Source organism: Hippocampus guttulatus, chromosome 5 (genome assembly GCF_054856545.1).
Source record: "Hippocampus guttulatus isolate MCC_2025c chromosome 5, RoL_Hgut_1.0, whole genome shotgun sequence".
Taxonomy (NCBI): domain Eukaryota; kingdom Metazoa; phylum Chordata; class Actinopteri; order Syngnathiformes; family Syngnathidae; genus Hippocampus; species Hippocampus guttulatus.
In genome coordinates, this window is record NC_141265.1 from 2,253,506 (window position 1) to 2,271,995 (window position 18,490).

At 41.3% G+C, this 18,490-nt stretch overlaps 1 protein-coding gene across 2 annotated transcripts in view; it reads right to left on the reverse strand.

Moving 5' to 3' along the window:
• Positions 1 to 1,973: 1,973 nt before the first annotated feature.
• Positions 1,974 to 18,490, reverse strand: part of nsmfb (NMDA receptor synaptonuclear signaling and neuronal migration factor b) — a 31,492-nt gene continuing 14,975 nt past the window's right edge. For both annotated transcript variants that reach the window (XM_086112282.1, XM_086112281.1), the window contains 10 exons: positions 17,522 to 17,574; positions 16,019 to 16,108; positions 14,971 to 15,098; positions 14,753 to 14,836; positions 12,655 to 12,688; positions 12,350 to 12,420; positions 11,746 to 11,825; positions 10,808 to 10,910; positions 4,918 to 4,993; positions 1,974 to 3,760 (listed from right to left, as the gene is read on the reverse strand). In XM_086112282.1, coding sequence (XP_085968408.1) covers positions 3,663 to 3,760; positions 4,918 to 4,993; positions 10,808 to 10,910; positions 11,746 to 11,825; positions 12,350 to 12,420; positions 12,655 to 12,688; positions 14,753 to 14,836; positions 14,971 to 15,098; positions 16,019 to 16,108; positions 17,522 to 17,574 — 817 coding nt within the window. In that variant the 3' untranslated portion in view covers positions 1,974 to 3,662. The remainder of the gene's footprint in view (positions 3,761 to 4,917; positions 4,994 to 10,807; positions 10,911 to 11,745; positions 11,826 to 12,349; positions 12,421 to 12,654; positions 12,689 to 14,752; positions 14,837 to 14,970; positions 15,099 to 16,018; positions 16,109 to 17,521; positions 17,575 to 18,490) is intronic.

The following is an 18,490-nucleotide window of genomic DNA, read 5'->3' on the forward strand; positions in this document are numbered from 1 at the left end:
CTATTGTTTCTACCTACTGTCCTGACTCACTGGCTTTTGAATGACATATGAGGGCTAAACGTACACGCATTTCAGTATGTGATACATTTATCTCAGTATTAGTTTCTTTTAATGTGAAAATAACTTGATTAAAGTGCTCAAAGGTCAGGCCTATATATGAAAACAGTTTTAAAATAAGCCATTCGTTGAAGGTGCGCCTTATACCCCGTCCCACCTTATCGTGCGGAAAATACGGTCATTTTATAATTCAGTGAATGTGTTTTGGTTAAAAATGACACAAGAATATGTGAAAAGACGTTTTAAGAGGTATTGATGAAAATGTTCACTATATTCTCACAAACGATTAAGCTTTGTGTTTTTAGCGTTATTCTTAACACAGGTATAGACGGTGTTTTAATTGTACAGCATTGTGCAGTTGTTAGTTATTCTAATTAGGTACATTTCGATTAAGATTATGCTTGGAATACTTTAAAAAAAATCATAAAATTTATTCCCTCAAAACTGGGGCATAAGTTTCTGGATAATACGGATGACTTTAAAATTGTAAATATGGATGCGAATGGCATAGAAGTGCCATTCGTAGTCAGAATATATATATATATTTGAAATAACTTGGGCTTTTTGCCCAGTGCGTAAATAATTTCACCAAACTCGGCTATATGAAACAGTTTTGTTTGGCTACTTATGAAATCGGATAGAAGTGACTTTTGGCTTTAGCCTGTCACAATTATGATTACTTCTTACTTACTATTAATAATCATTTTAATTATAGAAATCCATACATGCAGCAGCAGGGTTATATTGATAGCATTATTTAAGATGCCACACCAACAGCTGCATGGCCAAGTGGTTGGGCTCTGAGACTTGACTTCAAGAGGCAATCAGTGAGCAGAATTAACATAATTCTTAATCTTCCTGGACTGTTCACCAGTAATGATGAGTAGCCTTGGACAACCGCTTCAACAATAATCTGACAATTATTCAGGGAAAGGTTTCACTCAATGCATTGCTTTGCAATTAATAATTGTAGACCGTGGAAACACATTTGATTAAAAAGGGAAAATATGGATATGAAAAAGTGTTTAGGTTGCACATTATCATGAAGCAAACCTAACTTCTATTACTGTCCAAACAGACAAGTTGGTGTGTTTAAAAAAAATGATGGAAAAACAAAAAACAAACAAAAAAAAAAAACAAGTAAATGGAACTTTGTAACATTCTGTACATAAACATTATTTAATGTGACATTACACAATATAGATTACAACAAAAAATGCTCAAAGTTAATTACTTAATTTAACGAAGCACACTAAAACCTTTTGAGCTCCACTTTTGACTGCCACAACTTCCTTTGAAACAAGATGTCAAGCTGTCGCTGTCATAGCCTTTATAATGGCACACCCATCTGACAGCGGAAGCCTGTGGAGGCACCTCTACATCTCAATCGGGGGAAGTGTTATTGTTGTTAATTGCCGTGGACAAAGGGCCAATTGATCAAACACAAGGTTCATCACTATGAAATAGTAATGTATTTAACATTAGATTTTTTTCAGGGGCTGACAGAGCAATGACACTTTTGTAGCCCGACAGAAAACCCCCCCAAAACAAAACAATGAATTGTGTACTCTCAGCAATTTAGTAGGATAGCCTAAAGAAAATATCACCTTTTGTACACTAATCTGTTAATATTTTGATGGGAACAGGCTTTTTGACACCAGTCATGAAACATTCACAATGCAATATTTTTTTCTCCAAAAAATACAAACCAGTGTGGTACAAAAATCCTTCACATATGTTCATTGCTACATTTATATGCAACATTTGTAATACACAATTTACTCTGTGAAGAAATAGTTGCATGTGGACTATGTCAATGCTTTTGAGTAACATAAAAGTGCTGTTTTTGCACAGCTAGTGTCATGTATCCACATTAAAGGGACTCATACATCCCCCCCCCCCCCCCCCCTCACCACACACGTGCGCACGCACGCACACAAAATGCAATCACATCATAAAGAAGGTGAATGGGGACAGGGTAATAATCTATTTTCAGACCATCTCAGCAGGGAGAGATGAAGCAATGTACTGTAAGAGTCACTGTAGTTGACACGGCACCAACTGCCTGATGACACCAGCAGTTATGCTACACATCAAAGTAGTTTTTCTTACTGGATGTTCCAAATAAATGACTCGGTTATGTTTTGACCTCACAATATATTTTCTGAAGTAGTGTTTGGTCATTTAACACAGACTATTTCAGCTGTGCACAAGGCATTGCCGGATAAAACAGATTCACTTGACTCTGTACAGTATACAGTTACAAAACAAGTTCAACCATATTCGGCTACAAGTGTAACATGGACCTTCATAAAACGTGTCTCACGTTGGCTGAATCGGCCTTCGCCTCTCTGCTATGTCAACGATGTAATATGAAGGACACAAGACAATACGTTTAGTTGCAATGCAACTTTTAAAAGTCGCCTATTGTCTTCGAAGCTGGTACTTCAATAATGGCAACACAAAACACTGAGGTAATTGAACTTGAGTGCAGATTTGTTACAGTTGCCATCTATCACAAACATGTAAATAATAGCGAGGAAGATTCTCATCGCTTTTAGGCTTCTCAAAATACTGAAAAGCACATATGCTATCCTAAAGTTAAAAGTTGTCGTCTGACTTTCTACTCCTATAGACTTACTTTATGAACTGTGTCGATACATGCATGCAATATAAACACACCGTAGTTGAACACACCTAATCAGCCGCCGAACAGCTCCAGAAAGAATAAGTTGTGCTGTTGCAGCCGGGTGAACAATGTAATATTGTAGCGCTACACAAGATTGAGGGCGATGTCTGTCTGTTTGGCAAGGCTCGTCTAAAAATGAAGAGAACGCCTGGATTAGCGAGCCTGACAGTTGTAACATCCCGCTTGATGTGTGTGCTGTATGAAGACCTTCGCCTACACGAATGTTGCAATATGAACCGTGAATCGAATTCAAAAGTATCAAACACTGGCTTTATCCTGAGATAATACAACAAACAGTCTATACACAATTGTAATACATTGATGATCAAGTGATGAAAAAAATGTTAATTTATTAATAAGACTAAATATTAGTTCATTGAAAACGCCAGCAGATAGAGAATTGCTGGAATTCTATTTTCCTAATGCGCCACTAAGGACTTGCTTATTTGAAGAAATTCAATGAGCTTCCACCATAAAATGGAGAAAAGTATCCAAGGGTGAGAAAATAAAATCACCTTCAGGAAGAAGGAATTTGTCTTTTCTTCCGTTACTCTTTGATCAAGCATTCTCCGCACGCTCGAAAATCGAACTGGAGTGAGCATGTTCCGACACATTTGGGCCGAGGAGGGAAAAGTCATTTCCTTTGACCCCATTTTCTTGCCTTTCTCATTCTTGTTTCTCTGAGAGATTAGCAGGAACGGAAAGTGGACAGAAGAGCGACGGTACACCACGACAGCTGAATCTACTCGGCCACTCTGTCCCCTTCAGGAGAGAGCAATAAATCCCAGGCAAGCTGGTGCTGCTGCTGTAACTCTACCTCCGAGCTACTCCGGGGGCCATTCCACAGCCTCCGTCACAGCACAGAGGCTCGGGTGCGAAACAACTGGCCAACGAGCCAGAAAATAGAGCTTCATCATCACAGCAGGTCGTCGTAGTCCAGCATTTTTGAGTGCTGGCGGCTTTTCCACAGACGAAACAAGCGGAAGTTAAAGTACATCTCAATCATCTCTTTACCTAGAGAGAAAAGAAAAAGGCAGAAGAAACACCCGATTACAAAACTGTCCATGCCTTTGGAGAAGCCGACTCCGTCACGGTTGGGCTGTGCTTGCAAAGTGAGGTACTACAGATTTCAACCGATGTCGTGAAGCTCAATTCGCAATTGAGACAAAATGAACAGTGACTGACGGTTAGTTGGCAGGAGCGCAATGTGAAATACACACGGAGTGTTGATAGTACACAGAAGTGCATACAGAGATTTGACATATTAAACGGAAACCCATCAGAGCTTCACAACACATACTTGGAACTACCGACGATCCTACGATGTACATGTAGCGATATATATACGATATATATCGCTATATATATATCGTATATATATCGCTACATGTACATGTGAGAGATAATACAACATATTCCACAACTTGAGTCAGTTTCAGGGGTTCGACGGAGCCTCTGCCATGGACTCATGCGACTCAACATGTTAATTAGTTATGACACGCCCACTTGGCCATCACTGGCTGCCAATGATCACATGACATTGCTTGTCCAATCGGTGCTGTGGGACATTTAATTCGCTTAGTAGTCAACGTGTGACTGTCGTGATCGTACGTCGTACAATTAAAAAAAAAAAAAGTATAATTATCTCTTGAAATTGTATTTACTTTTTTCTGTTTTTAATAAATGCGTTTTTTTTTAATATCTTGAATTTGTAAAAAATAAAATAAAACAAAATATACAGTATATATTTACTTTTCACTCATGAAGGGTTCGGTGAATGTGCATATTAACTGGTTGGGTTTGGTACTTGTAAAAAGGTTAAGAACTACAGCTCTATATAAATAAAGCTGTAGTAAATTGTATTGTATTGTATTTCCTTTAGCGTGTCTCCGTCGAGTGGATGCATCATGCAACCGCAGCCACTATTGTAGCTTCTGTTCTATGCGCCTTATAATGCAGTACGCCCTATATAAGAACACCGTTTTAAAATAGGCCATTCACTAAAGGTACACCTTATAATCCGAAGCGCCTTATAGTGCAGAAAACAGAAACATGAAGTTGTTTGTGTCGTACAAAGAGAATGATAATTATGCCCAAATAAACGAGAACAAATAAATACAATAGCTAGCTGTGCAGTTTACAAACTGTGTGAGGGTGTAAAGTGATCTCACCCTGTGCGGACAGTTCTAGTGGGGACTTGAATTCAACAGAGGAGGGTCTCATCAGCCTCTTCAAAGTCTTAATCAGCTGCAGGAAGAGAGAACAAAAGGAGAATATCTTTTCAAATAAAACCAGAATGATTACACAGAGAAAAAAAATTGAATGGCTGTCATGGAAGAAGCCCAGTGCCACCTTGGTGGTCTTCAAGCAGCATGAACTGTTGCTTGTAAAGGTCAACAGTCTATGCTTAGTGAAAACATTTTTCACTCACCAGAGAAATCTGACCCATAAAAACGTATCGTGTTTAGCATGTACTACTATATCGAGTGCTGCACTTCAGTTTCCAAACCTCACTTTTTTCAAACATTTGTTTATGCGGTGAAACTATGGTCGCTGCAAGGGTATACAGAAATATTTTAGAATACTGTTGATTTATTGTTTTAAGCATCTACCTTTTTGGGTTGACTGTTTGTAAATTACCGGTACTACTCCAGTATTCCGTCTGCTTCCCTGCACTTGGATTCATCTTTTAACTGCCCACCCCCACAACAAAACTCTCCAGTGAAAACGTGACTAACTGATCGCGTAGTGATAAACGGCGTCACCTGAAGACAGCTCACTCTATTAATAGCATCTACCCAGCTGAGCTTGCAAGAGCACGCACAGGCAGCAGCAGTTCGATTTATCAATTATGACAGTGCTAATATCACATATTCATTACGCAACATAAATATATCATTTTCAAATTAACATCTTGGAGCTCGTGTAAGTCAACAAAAGCAGAAAAGCATGATGATGGATGTCTCTGCAGGCGAGTCACTGTTTTCTTTCGAGACAATAGATTATTTTAGGCTGCCATAACAACACTGCACAGACATTAGGCAAACAAGCAAGGAATATATGACTAGTTTTTATCCCACACGAGCACCTTCCTGGAATATGCAGCTGTAAACATTTGGAAAAATCAACGTGGTGAAGGTTAAACCTCAAGGCAGATGTTTTCAGGGGCTTCATCTCGGGTCACCTTGAAATTCAAATCACTTCATTGCTGAGCACAAAGTGTTGAGCATGTAGAATATTTTAACAAATACATGATTAACATTGTCCCAACTGGGTTCTTCGTTTTTAAGAAAACAATGGATGGACAGGTGACATCAAAGCATCATTTGCATGTTAGTACTTGATGGGGACATACAAGATTCTGGCGCCAGCCCTGCCCTCTCCATTTTTGAAGTTAACTTTTGCTCAAATGACTTGAGATGTTAAATTGCATACAAAAGAAATGACTCAGAAATGATACTTTGTTCAACATAAACAGGATTTGACCGACACCGCACATTAGCTTTCCTGCACTGTATGCATTCTGCATTTTTAAATCTTGATCTACTTGAGCTCTGCTTACCTCTGGCATTCTCTCTTCTCGATGATGCCAAAAAAGCACAACGTGGACTTAGAAGTGGGCATTGCAATCAAATGCTTAATGTCTCCCATGTACTGTTTGTTGTGGATTTCGAGATCATCCTCAAAGGGACAAAGATGTTTGAAATTGTGAAGCTAAAGGGCCATTACTGTAGCGAAACCACTTACAAATGTGCATTTCAATTCGCAACTACATAACGAGAATCTTCAAATGGGTGACTGAAATAAATGATTACATTTGAACATAAATCTGAAAGTTTGTGATCACTAAACACCGAGCCTCTTGAACGGCCGTATCCTCTCGTGTGACTTTTGCCGTACACAACTCGCAACTGCGTGTCTGAAGCCTTGTGTGTGGTTCTGTAGCTCCAGATCGAGACCACAAGGGGATACTATATATAGTCGAGCCACGGCTGGAAGCCCGAGCCCGAGTTTTTACTTCACAACTACTTTACTGCAGTTTCAATATCATTTTAAACAGCAAAATTGCCAAAAACAACAAGCGGTGCCACCATGTGTGATGATGCAGAGCCCACACAGTGGCCCAAGTCGATGACATAACGCGCACTGTCCCAGTTCTGTGAATCTTTTTTTTTTTTTTTTTTGTACACTTTTAACCCGCGCTCTCAAACACTACCTGCACTTCTACTAAGTGGACCCTTCACCGAGGACCGTAGGGTCTAGTGTGGGTATTGGGACTGGGCCGTAGGGTCCTGCTCAACTGCATGGTAATGCGTTTCGGAAAGAGATCAAAGACCTGCAGGAGGCAGAGCGGTGCCATTTCTGGTTTTGGCGAAATAAGACTTGCGGGTCAAATAACAACTAGGGCAACAGCAGTGTTTCGTGCCATCACTCTGCCACCAAGAGATGCACTAGAGACAAGTGAGTGAAACATCCACGTCTGTGGTCCTCAGCTAATGAGGCGTTAATGCCCAATTGTTCATGATCATTTCAGGCCTCTCTAGAGCTTGCTGATGAGCTGATCATTTGAATCAGGTGTGTTGGAGTAGGGCGGGATCTAAAACAGGCGGGATATGGCTCTCGAGGAACCGCAGTTCCCTACAATATCCATATAAGGGTGGGCTAATGAAGAACTGGTGTTTTGGTTCAGATCCCTTTTTGTTGGGTAGCTTAGTTCAGAATCAGAATCAGAATCATCTTTATTGGCCAAGTATGTAGAACACACAAGGAATTTGTCTCCGGTATAACACGCTGCATTAGTATCATCGTAAACAAAGTTGACAAATATGCGTCGAGACGTTTTGATCTCTGTTCCAGGTAGAGTAGTGGGCGGTTCCTTCCAACGGTGCACCTGTCATGCATTAGAATCAACCAAGTATTTCAGGACTGCCACTGTCAGATTATTCCATATCTTGCTCATAACTGTCTCAAGTGTTGAATTTTCAAGATGTTCTCTTTTGTTCACGCTACGTATTTTCTCGCCTTATTTCTGCATTTTTCATAGTAAGTCTTTTTGTTGTTGAATCTTATTTTCGTTTTTTTGTATTTTTCGCGGTTTGGCTTAACTCTTGTCTTTTCACGACAAGCTATTTGGATTGGATTGGATTGGATTAACTTTATTGTCAAATGTACTGTATGTGTAACATACAGCACAGATGAAATTTCTTCCCTCTCAACATAAAACAAGAGGAGCCGCTGCGGGTGTCCGCGCCGCTATCAAAAGAAAAGTTAACAAAAATTTACATACTATTTACGTTTATATTATCCATGCCTTCGCAAGTGAATTTGGTTTGACCCGTTTTCCTGTTTTTTGTGACCAGCGTCATTTGTTCTACTTTGTCGATCTTGCGTACTTTTGTATAAATAACCTATTTTTGTTCAAACCCAACTGAGTCCATGCTTTGAGAGTCCAATTCTGTTCTGGATCATTCTGGAACCGTTCCAAAATGTACGGTGAATAACGCATACATCGTAATAACAAAATTCAGGGGGGATGCAGGGGATGCAAGGGGTTGACTGAAGTGTTTAGGCTTTGCAAAGAGGTCATTGCTGCACTGAGTGCTCACGACTTATTGACTCTAGACTTAATAACCTTTCATTTTGTTGTCTTTAAATTTGGTTCTTTTGTAATTTAATTCTGGGGAGAAAAGGGGCAGATAAAATAAAACGTGTCCAACTCCTGCTCCGTTTCAACCTAAATCGGAGAACATTTGTTTTTACATTATAGTTTATTTTTCTTTTAGATATGAATGAAATAAATAAAGGACATAAAACGACAACTTAAAATGTCAAATTACGCTCCAGTGCGGTGCAGTTTTTTTTTTAATATACATATGTAACACAGTGCAAAATCTTCAAGTGAAATCTTTCATAAAGTTTGTATTCATTTTAAATGTAGGTTCTTTTCTAAATGGAGAGTAAAGAGTTAAACTTGCTTTCTACGATGCCAACTTTTACACAGCGTCTAAGAGAGGACGATAACGTGTAACTTGCACGTGCACATGAGCTATGTGAGATTGGCCTGCATATGGTAAGTGTGCATTTGCCTCTGTGGGGGCGGATGAGCAACAGCACGGGTACTGGAGGAGGAAGAAGTGTGAAAGTAAATGTTGGGAGCACGTAATTGCAACAAGGGTCAGTAAGTCCATATGTGAATTGAGTGGGCGTCAAGGAGTCTATTTTCTTGTCATTTCAAAGTGTGGTGTACGTTTGTGTGAGAGAAAGAGCGCTTCCTTTATTTCACTGTCCATCCCTGCATGTGCCGGGTGGCAGCCCGACAGCCATTGACAAAATTTTCTCGACGAGAAGAGCAGGCAGTGGGGAGCCTACTTGCCCCTCGGGGACTTTTGCTGCTGGGTACACCCTAGATCTCTGGAGGAAGCGGAGAATGGTGTGCCTGTCAACACTGTCCGTTGAGGATATGGATGACATCTACATTATCGGCCTTCCGATAACAGGTATGCTGCTGTTTGGTGTTAGCAGTTTCCTGATCAATCGCAAAATTCAACCGACGGGAGCGGCTCTATTGGAAGTGAAGAGGCTGCCGGTCTAAGGATGGCATAGTGCGGATGTCCAACACTCAGACTCAGACTGTGCTCAACCGCAAGCTGTTGCGGTTTTGGAGCGTCACTGCAAGATGGTCAACAACTTGGAGAAACTGGAATCCGTGCTCAAATATCGTGGGGTGACCACGACGCGGCCCATCCGACCAGCTGCACGGTCCGCCGTGCGCTCCGCAGATCATTCCACGTCGCGGGGGAAAAGAAGAGGAACGATGAAGACTGTGATGATGAGGATGTGTATGCGCGTGTGATTGTCTGGTTGTGTATGCGTGAACAGGCCGCAGCTGCTTCGTCAAGGTCTGCTCATGAAGACAGTCCTGGCTTATCAGTCCATGGCCGAGAAGGAGGGGGTGATGGTGGGGGCACTAGCTTCCGTGCATACCTTCCATCGAGGGGAAAGGGGTCCAAATAGCGTTGTTTGTTTTGGAGGGACGGCCGCCAACAATTTCAGGTGGCCTTGAGTCCGTGGCTGTATCCCTTCACTGGCGGCGATCAGCCAAATCCTCAATTCCTTTTCCAAGCGAGAATTCCAACTTCCCCCTGTTGTTGTCGATCGTACGGAGACGCTCCAGAACCGCAATTGCGGTTGAGCTCAGTCACCGCTTGAGTCTGAGTGTTGGACATTCGCGCGAGACCATCGAGAATGACCGGCAGGTTCTTCACTTCCAATAAAGCTGCTCCCGTCGGTTGGATTTTGCGATAGAACAGGAAACTGCTAACACTAAACTGCAGCATACCTGCTATCAGCAGGCCGATAATGTAGATGTCTTCCTCTTCCTCAATGGACAGTATTGACAGGCACACCATTCTCCGCTTCCTCCATGGATCTAGGGTGTGCCCAGCAGCAAATATCTCGAGGGGCAAGCAGGCTCCCCACTGCCTGCTCTTCTCGTCCAGAAAATCTTGTCGATTGCATCAAGAGACCAGCCAACCAATTCCATGGTTTGTTTTTTAGGATGAAAAAATACGGCGGAGGCTAGGAAAAGACAGCACAAGGACAGCACATAGACTGAGTGGCGAGCAAGGGGGGTGGGGGGGGGGGGGGGCAGGAGCAGGAGCAGAGCAAAAAAGCGTCCGCCTTTGTCGAGAGCCAAGCAGAAATAATAATAATTATTATTATTATTATAAGAACAGCAAATATTTAGGCAGCTGAGATGTTGAAAAAGTCAAGTGACGCATACATTTCCTTACTTTAAAAACAAATCCATTGTTTATTATTTTCTTCAGCAAGCCCTGAGGATCTCAAGAGCTGAAACCGACAGCTTGCCTGATAATCTTCACACTGCTGTTCTCAGCATATGGCATTTAGCGTGTGTGTATTTGCACTCACAATTGCTCTGAGTAAGCATGAGCTGCAGGTGCACACGTTAGCAGCACTTTGTGTTTTGTTTTTTTTTCAAAGGGTGCGTGCGTCAGTTCTCTGTCGGCAAGTCTTAGTCACGATACAAACACGATATACCTTTTCTCCATTTGCACTCCCTAACACATAGCAGCCCATGATGTGGATGACGTTGGGTTCAGGGTTCAGCTTACTCATCAGCCTGCCCAGCTGCCGCCAGAAACTGCGTTCGGAAGAGAAGTTATGAAATCAATGACAACAGGGTCGAGAGCAGCCCAGGAAATTAGAAAAGAGAGCTTGAAAGAAGGCTGAGGAAAACTGAATTATGCCTCATTGATGGTAAATGCATAACAGCTTGAGTGTGTATATTATGGGTGCAATTTAAAAAAAATATCGGTGACTGAAATAATGTTGCGTTGACTCATAACCCATCTATTTCTGATCCGCTTATCCTCACAAGGGCAGCGTGGCGTGCTGGAGCCTCCCCCAGCTGTCTTCGGGCAGTAGGCTGGGGACACCCTGAACTGTTTGCCAGCCAATCGCAGGGCAAACAGAGACAAACAACCATTCAAACTCGCACTCACACTTCGGGACAATTTATAGTGTTCCGTTAACCTGCCACGCATGTTTTTGGAATGTGGGAGGAAACCAGAGTACCTGGAGAAAACCCACAGAAGCACGGGGACAATATGCAAACTCCACAAAGGAAGGCCGGAGCCGTAATCGGATCCCGCACCTCTGCACTACGGGGCCGAATTGTTCTTCCGTCTATGTGTGCCCTGCGATTGTTTGGCAACCACTTGTGGGTGTCGCTCGCCGACTGCCCGAAGACAGCTGGGATAGGCTCCAGCACGCCCACGACCCTTGTGAGGATAGGCGGATTAGAAAAGGGATGGATGGACATACCCGTTTTTCACAGGACAGCAATATTTCTAATAAACAATTGTACTACTCAAATACAATTTATTAATTTTGCTCCCATGTAAGGTAATTTTGGGATACAGTTTAATATGATGGAAATTTTCTACATATATTCTTTTACGTCTGGAGTTGCTTACTGGATCATATCGTCCTCCTTTTCCACTTTGGCGAAGGTGGCCACTTTATTCTTCAGTAGATACAGATGGCCCGGCCCTCCCTGTGGAAAGATTCATTTTCAAACTCATGACACAGCGGTGTCATCAATCATCTTTGTTGCAAGCAAAAATAGGAATGGAATCTATGATTTGTTTTGATCGCATTCACTACTTCTGACAGTGGGAACCACAACAATTACAGAACTGTATTGCTTTAAACAGGACTTTTTGCAACTGATGGGCATATTTAGACCCCAAAATAACAGTGCTTTTTTTTCAGGGCCAAAAATATATTTCTTGACTGTGAAAGCAAGTGTCGAGCTTGCAAAATCAGTACCTTTGATATTAGCACCATAAAGACAACTGAAATCTGAAAATAGAATCATTTAGGTTAAGAAGATATAGTAGAATAAATTCAGGGGCACAGGGCTAATTTTTCCCCCCCACACATTGTTTCACTGTCCTGGTTGCTCAGTTCAACATAGCTAAGGTCTTGTTAAGTCGACAACATTCTATGTCATGTATGACATGTTATGACCCAATGATGTCACAGAATTCCTAAAATCCTGCCCATCTTGTCACTCACTTGGCAGAAAATGAGCATATTCCAAATTTTGCAGCCTTTTCTGTAGGCAGTCAGCTTCTTCTTGATTTCCTCTGAGTGTCGGAGTATGAATGAGAGACAAGAGAGAGAGGGAAAATCAGAAAGAGAGGGGTGTCACTTTTCACCACTCAAATGATGAAACACGTACATTGTCTGTCTCTTGATAGCATCATGTCAAATAATGAATCATCTCAGTGCTTCAACAACTACAAATATGCCACCTTGTCCTTGCTACCTTCGCACAGCATTGTGCCAAATTCTGAAACCGCAAAACCCGTCATGCTCACCAAGGATGTCGTCAAATGTAGCGTGCTCGTGGTCCTGAAAATAGGAGAGTAACAAGTTCTTATTTCACCACATTTGAGCAGAGAAGTACAAAGAAAGATGCAGATTGTTAAAAAAAAATTAATAAGAACAAATATTGAGTTCAATGAGTGTGAAGTCTTTATATGTAATAAAGTAGGTATAATATATTTTGAATACAGCAATGGCATCCCACGAGTGTTCAGATTCTGAATCTAATTGAATGAATCATGACAAGTTAATGCACTCTCTGCCCATGCACAACATGAGAACAAATACATTTACGTATGAATGAATAAAACCATCATTCAAATCGGTCCAGTCAAGTAACGTCAGCTTTGTTTGAATGCAAACAATCAAGGCGCTGTGAACGCAAATGTCGACAACTTCATCAATTATATTGGCAGAATCACAATTGCAAAGTAATCCTTGTGAGGTTAGAATTATATTAATGAAAACAATTGAATTATCCAAATTCAGGGCATCTAAAATGTGAAAGTTAATATAGACCGGGTGTGTCAAACATACGGCCCGCGGGCCGGAACCGGCCCCCAAGGAGGTTCCATCAGGCCCGCGGGATAATTTAAAAGTGAAAAAAATGCATAAAAGACACGGAATTAATATTTTTAATAAGGTGCAATTCATTGAGTATCCGCTAGGGGGACACACTGTTTTGATCAGAGTAGAAGACATTGTTTTGATCAGAGAAGAAGACACTGAGACAGACCCAACACAGCAGACATATATCAAGGACACGTGAATACTTTATTCTTTCTACATTTAATAGCACTCTCCTTAGTTTGTAAGGTGTAGGCAGGGATTAAATTTTTATATGCACATGTGTAAATGGTTGAAAAATTCCTTTCTTTATAAAACTCATTTAATCTTAAAAGTGCATTACTATATTTTTCAATACCAATTACCGGTACTTTTTAAAGTTTTGTGCCTTTGTACAATCAGTGGGATCAGTTGCAATGCATATGTATGAATGATATAAATCAATTGCACATTTGTCGAAGGAAATCTAAGGTGCTTCATGAAATGTTTTGTAAAAGATATGTTCATTAAATGTCAACATTTTCCGAATGTTCTTGTGCTTCCTTAGACCAAAACAAAGGAAAGACATATTTTGGTTAATTATAGCAGAGTATGGTATAATTTTAATGGTCTGGTCCACTTGATATCTACCGAGGCCATATGTGGCCCACAATGTGAAATGAGTTTGACACCCTTGACATAGACAGCTGTTATAGATGGGATCTTCCCAACATAATGGATTCCTTTTTACCAATACTACGTGATTACAATGGCCAAGGAATCACGTATGGCCAGTTATTATGTAAGTGTTTAGGTTTTTGTCCAAATAAACGGCTTTATTTATTTATTTATTTTTAGAGGGGAGGGGTGGGCGTACTGTGTTATCATCAAAGAGCTGTGCCAATACTTTGACCCCCATATAGTTTATCATGTAAGTTTGGCCCTCAGTAAGTGAATGTGAGTTATTCATTTCCAGACGTGGGCATTCCGTCAAGACTGATGGAAGGTCCGTCAATTCGTTGTGCTGACAAATGACGTGAAACTTAAAAAAAAAATAAAATAAAAATAATGGACAAAACATCGATTGAAGTGGGTTTTTATAGGTTTTTGTACATCACATTGTCAATCCTGACAGACCTTCTGTCATTGACGGACTCCCGTTCAGGTGCACTCAGTGTGTTATATGATTGTAAATGTTGATTGTAAATACTGTGGAATATCTTTGTTTTCGTTTTCGTGATACAAGGCTTGCTTCTTCACTGGAATAGACGGACTGGCGAACGAGGAATGACGGACCGGCAACATTTACTGACATGCCCACCTGTGCTCATTTCAACAAAATCCCATTATAAGCGAATGTGCATCATTGTCAGCTTGAGCAAAGTCTGGCTTGGACTAATGAACGAACGAACGGGTGTGATAGGGTGAAGTTGGATTTTTTTCTATGCGAGAGGCTTGAAATACATAAAATCGTAGCAGTCTAAAATACAAACTTAAAGGCACATTATGACTTAAAGGAAGTTGTGAAAAGCTTTTACTACTCACATAAAGAATTGGAATGATGGAAGGGTCATCCCTACGAATGATGTTCGGAACATATTCAGCCTTTGGAACCTTGGAGGATATAAGCTGAGGGAGGCAAATAAAAATGCAGAGCTAGAGAGGAAGATCACGGACCACTTGGTATGAAGGGAAAAGGCCATCTATGAACCGTAGTCACGCAGTAACGTCAACATTGCTGAAGAGTGAATTCTGATCCTTACAATGATTTTAGGAGGGATGAAATCATCTCCTTCACAGGCTACTCTCTCCATCTCTCTTTCATCCCCCCAATCAGCATCCTCATCCAACCCTTCATTGAGGGTCCCTGATGAGGTCTGGATATCGCCACCTGGTTCAAACACACACACGTGCACAACAACAAAGGGTGAGATGAAAGAAGAACACAAACATGATTAAAGAGTACGTCCATCATTTGATGGAGCTGCACCTGTTGGTTTATTTCGGACTAATGGAGGTGGGAGTTCACAAAAACCTCCCAGACAGTTACAACTAGCATTTACAATGCAAATTAAGTTGAAGGGATAAACATCGGAAGAAAGAGTGTACACTAGTCATATGGGATCAAACAAGCAGTGAATGCAATAATGCCAATTATAATGTGCAAAAGGATGCAGTCGCCCCCCCCCCACCTCGCCTTTGTGTCTTTTGAAAAAAAAAAAAATATATATATATATATATATATATATATACTGTATATATAGATATATATATTTATTATATATATGTGGGTTCAAGTATATTCATGTAAATTCCTGGTTTGGTCTCACTCTTAGTCTGGAATGAAACATTGCTTCGACAATTGGGGTCCCATTCCGTTCTTATTGTCCACCAATACCTCAAATTGAATTCCACCTTGGAGGTTCTACTGTTGCGAGGACACTGAATCACTGTTAAATTTTCAAGAACAGAACACACTAAACTCCACCGCCAAACCACTGAGAATATTTTGGCCAAGAAATGCAAACATTTCTAAAAAAATGATGTTGCCATAGTTTCTCATTACCCAAGTCAGAACTATTCAGACAATATCCGACAAGGTGTGAGCTGCATGAATTTGCAGCCTTGATTTATGGACTATCTCCATGCGTTTGCATTTTAAGTACCGTACCGCGTCAATCTTGTTTGTGTCAGCCCATTTTCATTGTCCTCGTGAAAGATTCGAATATATTCTTCTCGTGTTTGAATGCAGAATAAGTGTCGTCTTTGTCTGTCCATTGGAGGCGAGAGATGGAAAGGGTGCTGACTCACTGTCTCTGGAGTCATGCAGTGAGTCAGGCTTGACAGGGGTGGGGTCACTCCACGAGCGGCTGAAACTCTTGGCTCTGCGATCGGCATACGCTGACGATTACAAGAGAAATTCACATGATCCTCTATCGAGCAAAATCATACCCAGTATTCAGGAAGAAGGTAATAAGTGTCCTGGAGGGTAATTGTCTTTCGTATTTTCAGCTAATGTTGTGTGGTAATTTCATTTGTTGTGTATTGGTTAAAGATTTACTTTTGCAGCATGCGAGCCAATGACAATAGTCATTTAATACACCCATCCATCCATTTTCCGAACCGCTTGATCCTCACTAGGGTCGCGGGGGCTGCTGGAGCCTATCCCAGCCGTCTTCGGGCAGTAGGCGGGGGACACCCTGAATCAGTTGCCAGCCAATCGCAGGGCACACAGAGACGAACAACCATCCACGCCCACACTCACACCTAGGGACAATTTAGAGCGTCCAATCAACCTGCCGTGCATGTTTTTCGGAATGTGGGAGGAAACCGGAGCACCCGGAGAAAACCCACGCAGGCCCGGGGAGAACATGCAAACTCCACACAGGGAGGCCGGAGCTGGAATCGAACCCGGTACCTCTGCACTGTGAAGCCGACGTGCTAACCACTGGACTACCGGGCCTAGTCATTTAATACAAAGCACATTATAGGTCAAAAAGGTAGTCGTTGGTAGTGACTTTCATCTTTGGTGAGTTAATTACATGCCGCAGTGCTGCCAAGCTAGTGTGAGACCACGGCGGGGTCACTACAGCATGGGGTCAGTGGATGCATCAGTGACATTTATTGTGTTTTCTCTCTCTTTCTCACAAACAAATGCACGTATTTTATTTTGCCATACTTTCCGAGAAAGGAAATTCATTCCACAAATTATCCATCCCACTAGGGTTGTGAACAACTAGAGCTTACCACGCTTGAAATAAGAAAATAAGATAAGAATGTAAGAAAACCTTTGTTTGTCTCACAATGGAGAAATTCGCAATTTACAGCAGCAAAATTTGGAGGGAAGAAAGTAGAAAAACATGAAGTATTTGCATGAACAAAAATAAATAAAGAGGCAAGAGTACATTGACACTCAGCCTCTATGGACAATTTCAACTTTCAACCTCAATGAACCTTTTGTGCCAATTTTTGAAATGTGGGAGGAGACCGGTGTACCCAAAGAAAACTCGAAGAAAAGTGGTTCAAGTAGCGATTTCCTCACGGTGATCCAGACATACTAACCGCAATCGATGTCCACATTTGATGTGACAAAATGTTTGTTTTTGTTTTCCCAAAAAGCAAGATAGCTGAAAAAACAGGGAGACGTTTTTCATATTCAGCGGAGGTAAAATGAAAGGGTTGAGCCAATTACTGGCGGAAATCCGACAAATAGAGAGGTTCCTCCCTTAATACATTTCAAGCTGGATGCTTCACCCCTGAAGCGCTAACATGAACTGATATCAGCACCTTCACATGCATAGAACGTTCACTTACTCTGAACCTTCACCCTTCGGCTTCCCACCATCCTAAGGTGTTTGCGGAAATTTCTATCGTGTTTGGGAACAGAGAAAAAATGACACGTCAGGAAGAGGCGGCATGATCAGAGTCAAAAAAATACTGTCAAAACTTTTGAAAACACAGATGAGCACGCAGGTAACGAGCATGCGAAGCTGCAACTGATGGAGAGTGGACAAAGGTGAGTGCACAGTGTACGTTGCTGTATCAAGCCACAATGCAGCGGAAGACCACACGACCATATCGATACCCCAATTTTGGAGACATCTGGCCAATACACTTACAGGACCTGTCATCTGAAAACCACAGTTTTCTACAAAAATATCTCACTTTGGGGAAGAATAAAGATTCAGGTGAGGACAAGTTAAAGTCAAACCCTAATTCCTGAATAGGTAAAGTAAGGTAGGTAGGTAAGTCTCATGATGTATGTTTGTACAGCTCAAGTAGGGTCAAATGTTAAGGGCTAAATATTGGGTGTACGTGACACAAACACAGACAAACGACTATGTCAAGCGGTTTCAGTAACCCTGCCAAAATTACAGTCACAAGAAGTAGACTTTACGTCTTAAGTGTCAATCCATGAGGTCCCATCAAACAAATGTGACACTCAGACAATAAAACTGACGTGTGCGGAAATGTTTGTGCTTTCCTGGGTGTCTACCCGAACAGTACTTTACCTGACTTCAACAATATCTGTGATTTCTTTTTGTTTTATCACAACGGCAACACTTGAATCAAGTAAGAAACTACAAAGTACTTGAGAAGCGAGAAATGAACCAGAGGGTCTGCCTTAAGAGGTTTACAAATGGAACCATATGTGGCCTTAAAGTGTTTCATTATTCAACATGACGTCCCTGAGTGTGATTGTTCAGTGCTGTGCAAGTTAAACTCAAACACGAACATATTTGTCAGTCAGGTCTGATTCGTCTTTCTCAGTTTGAGTTACTA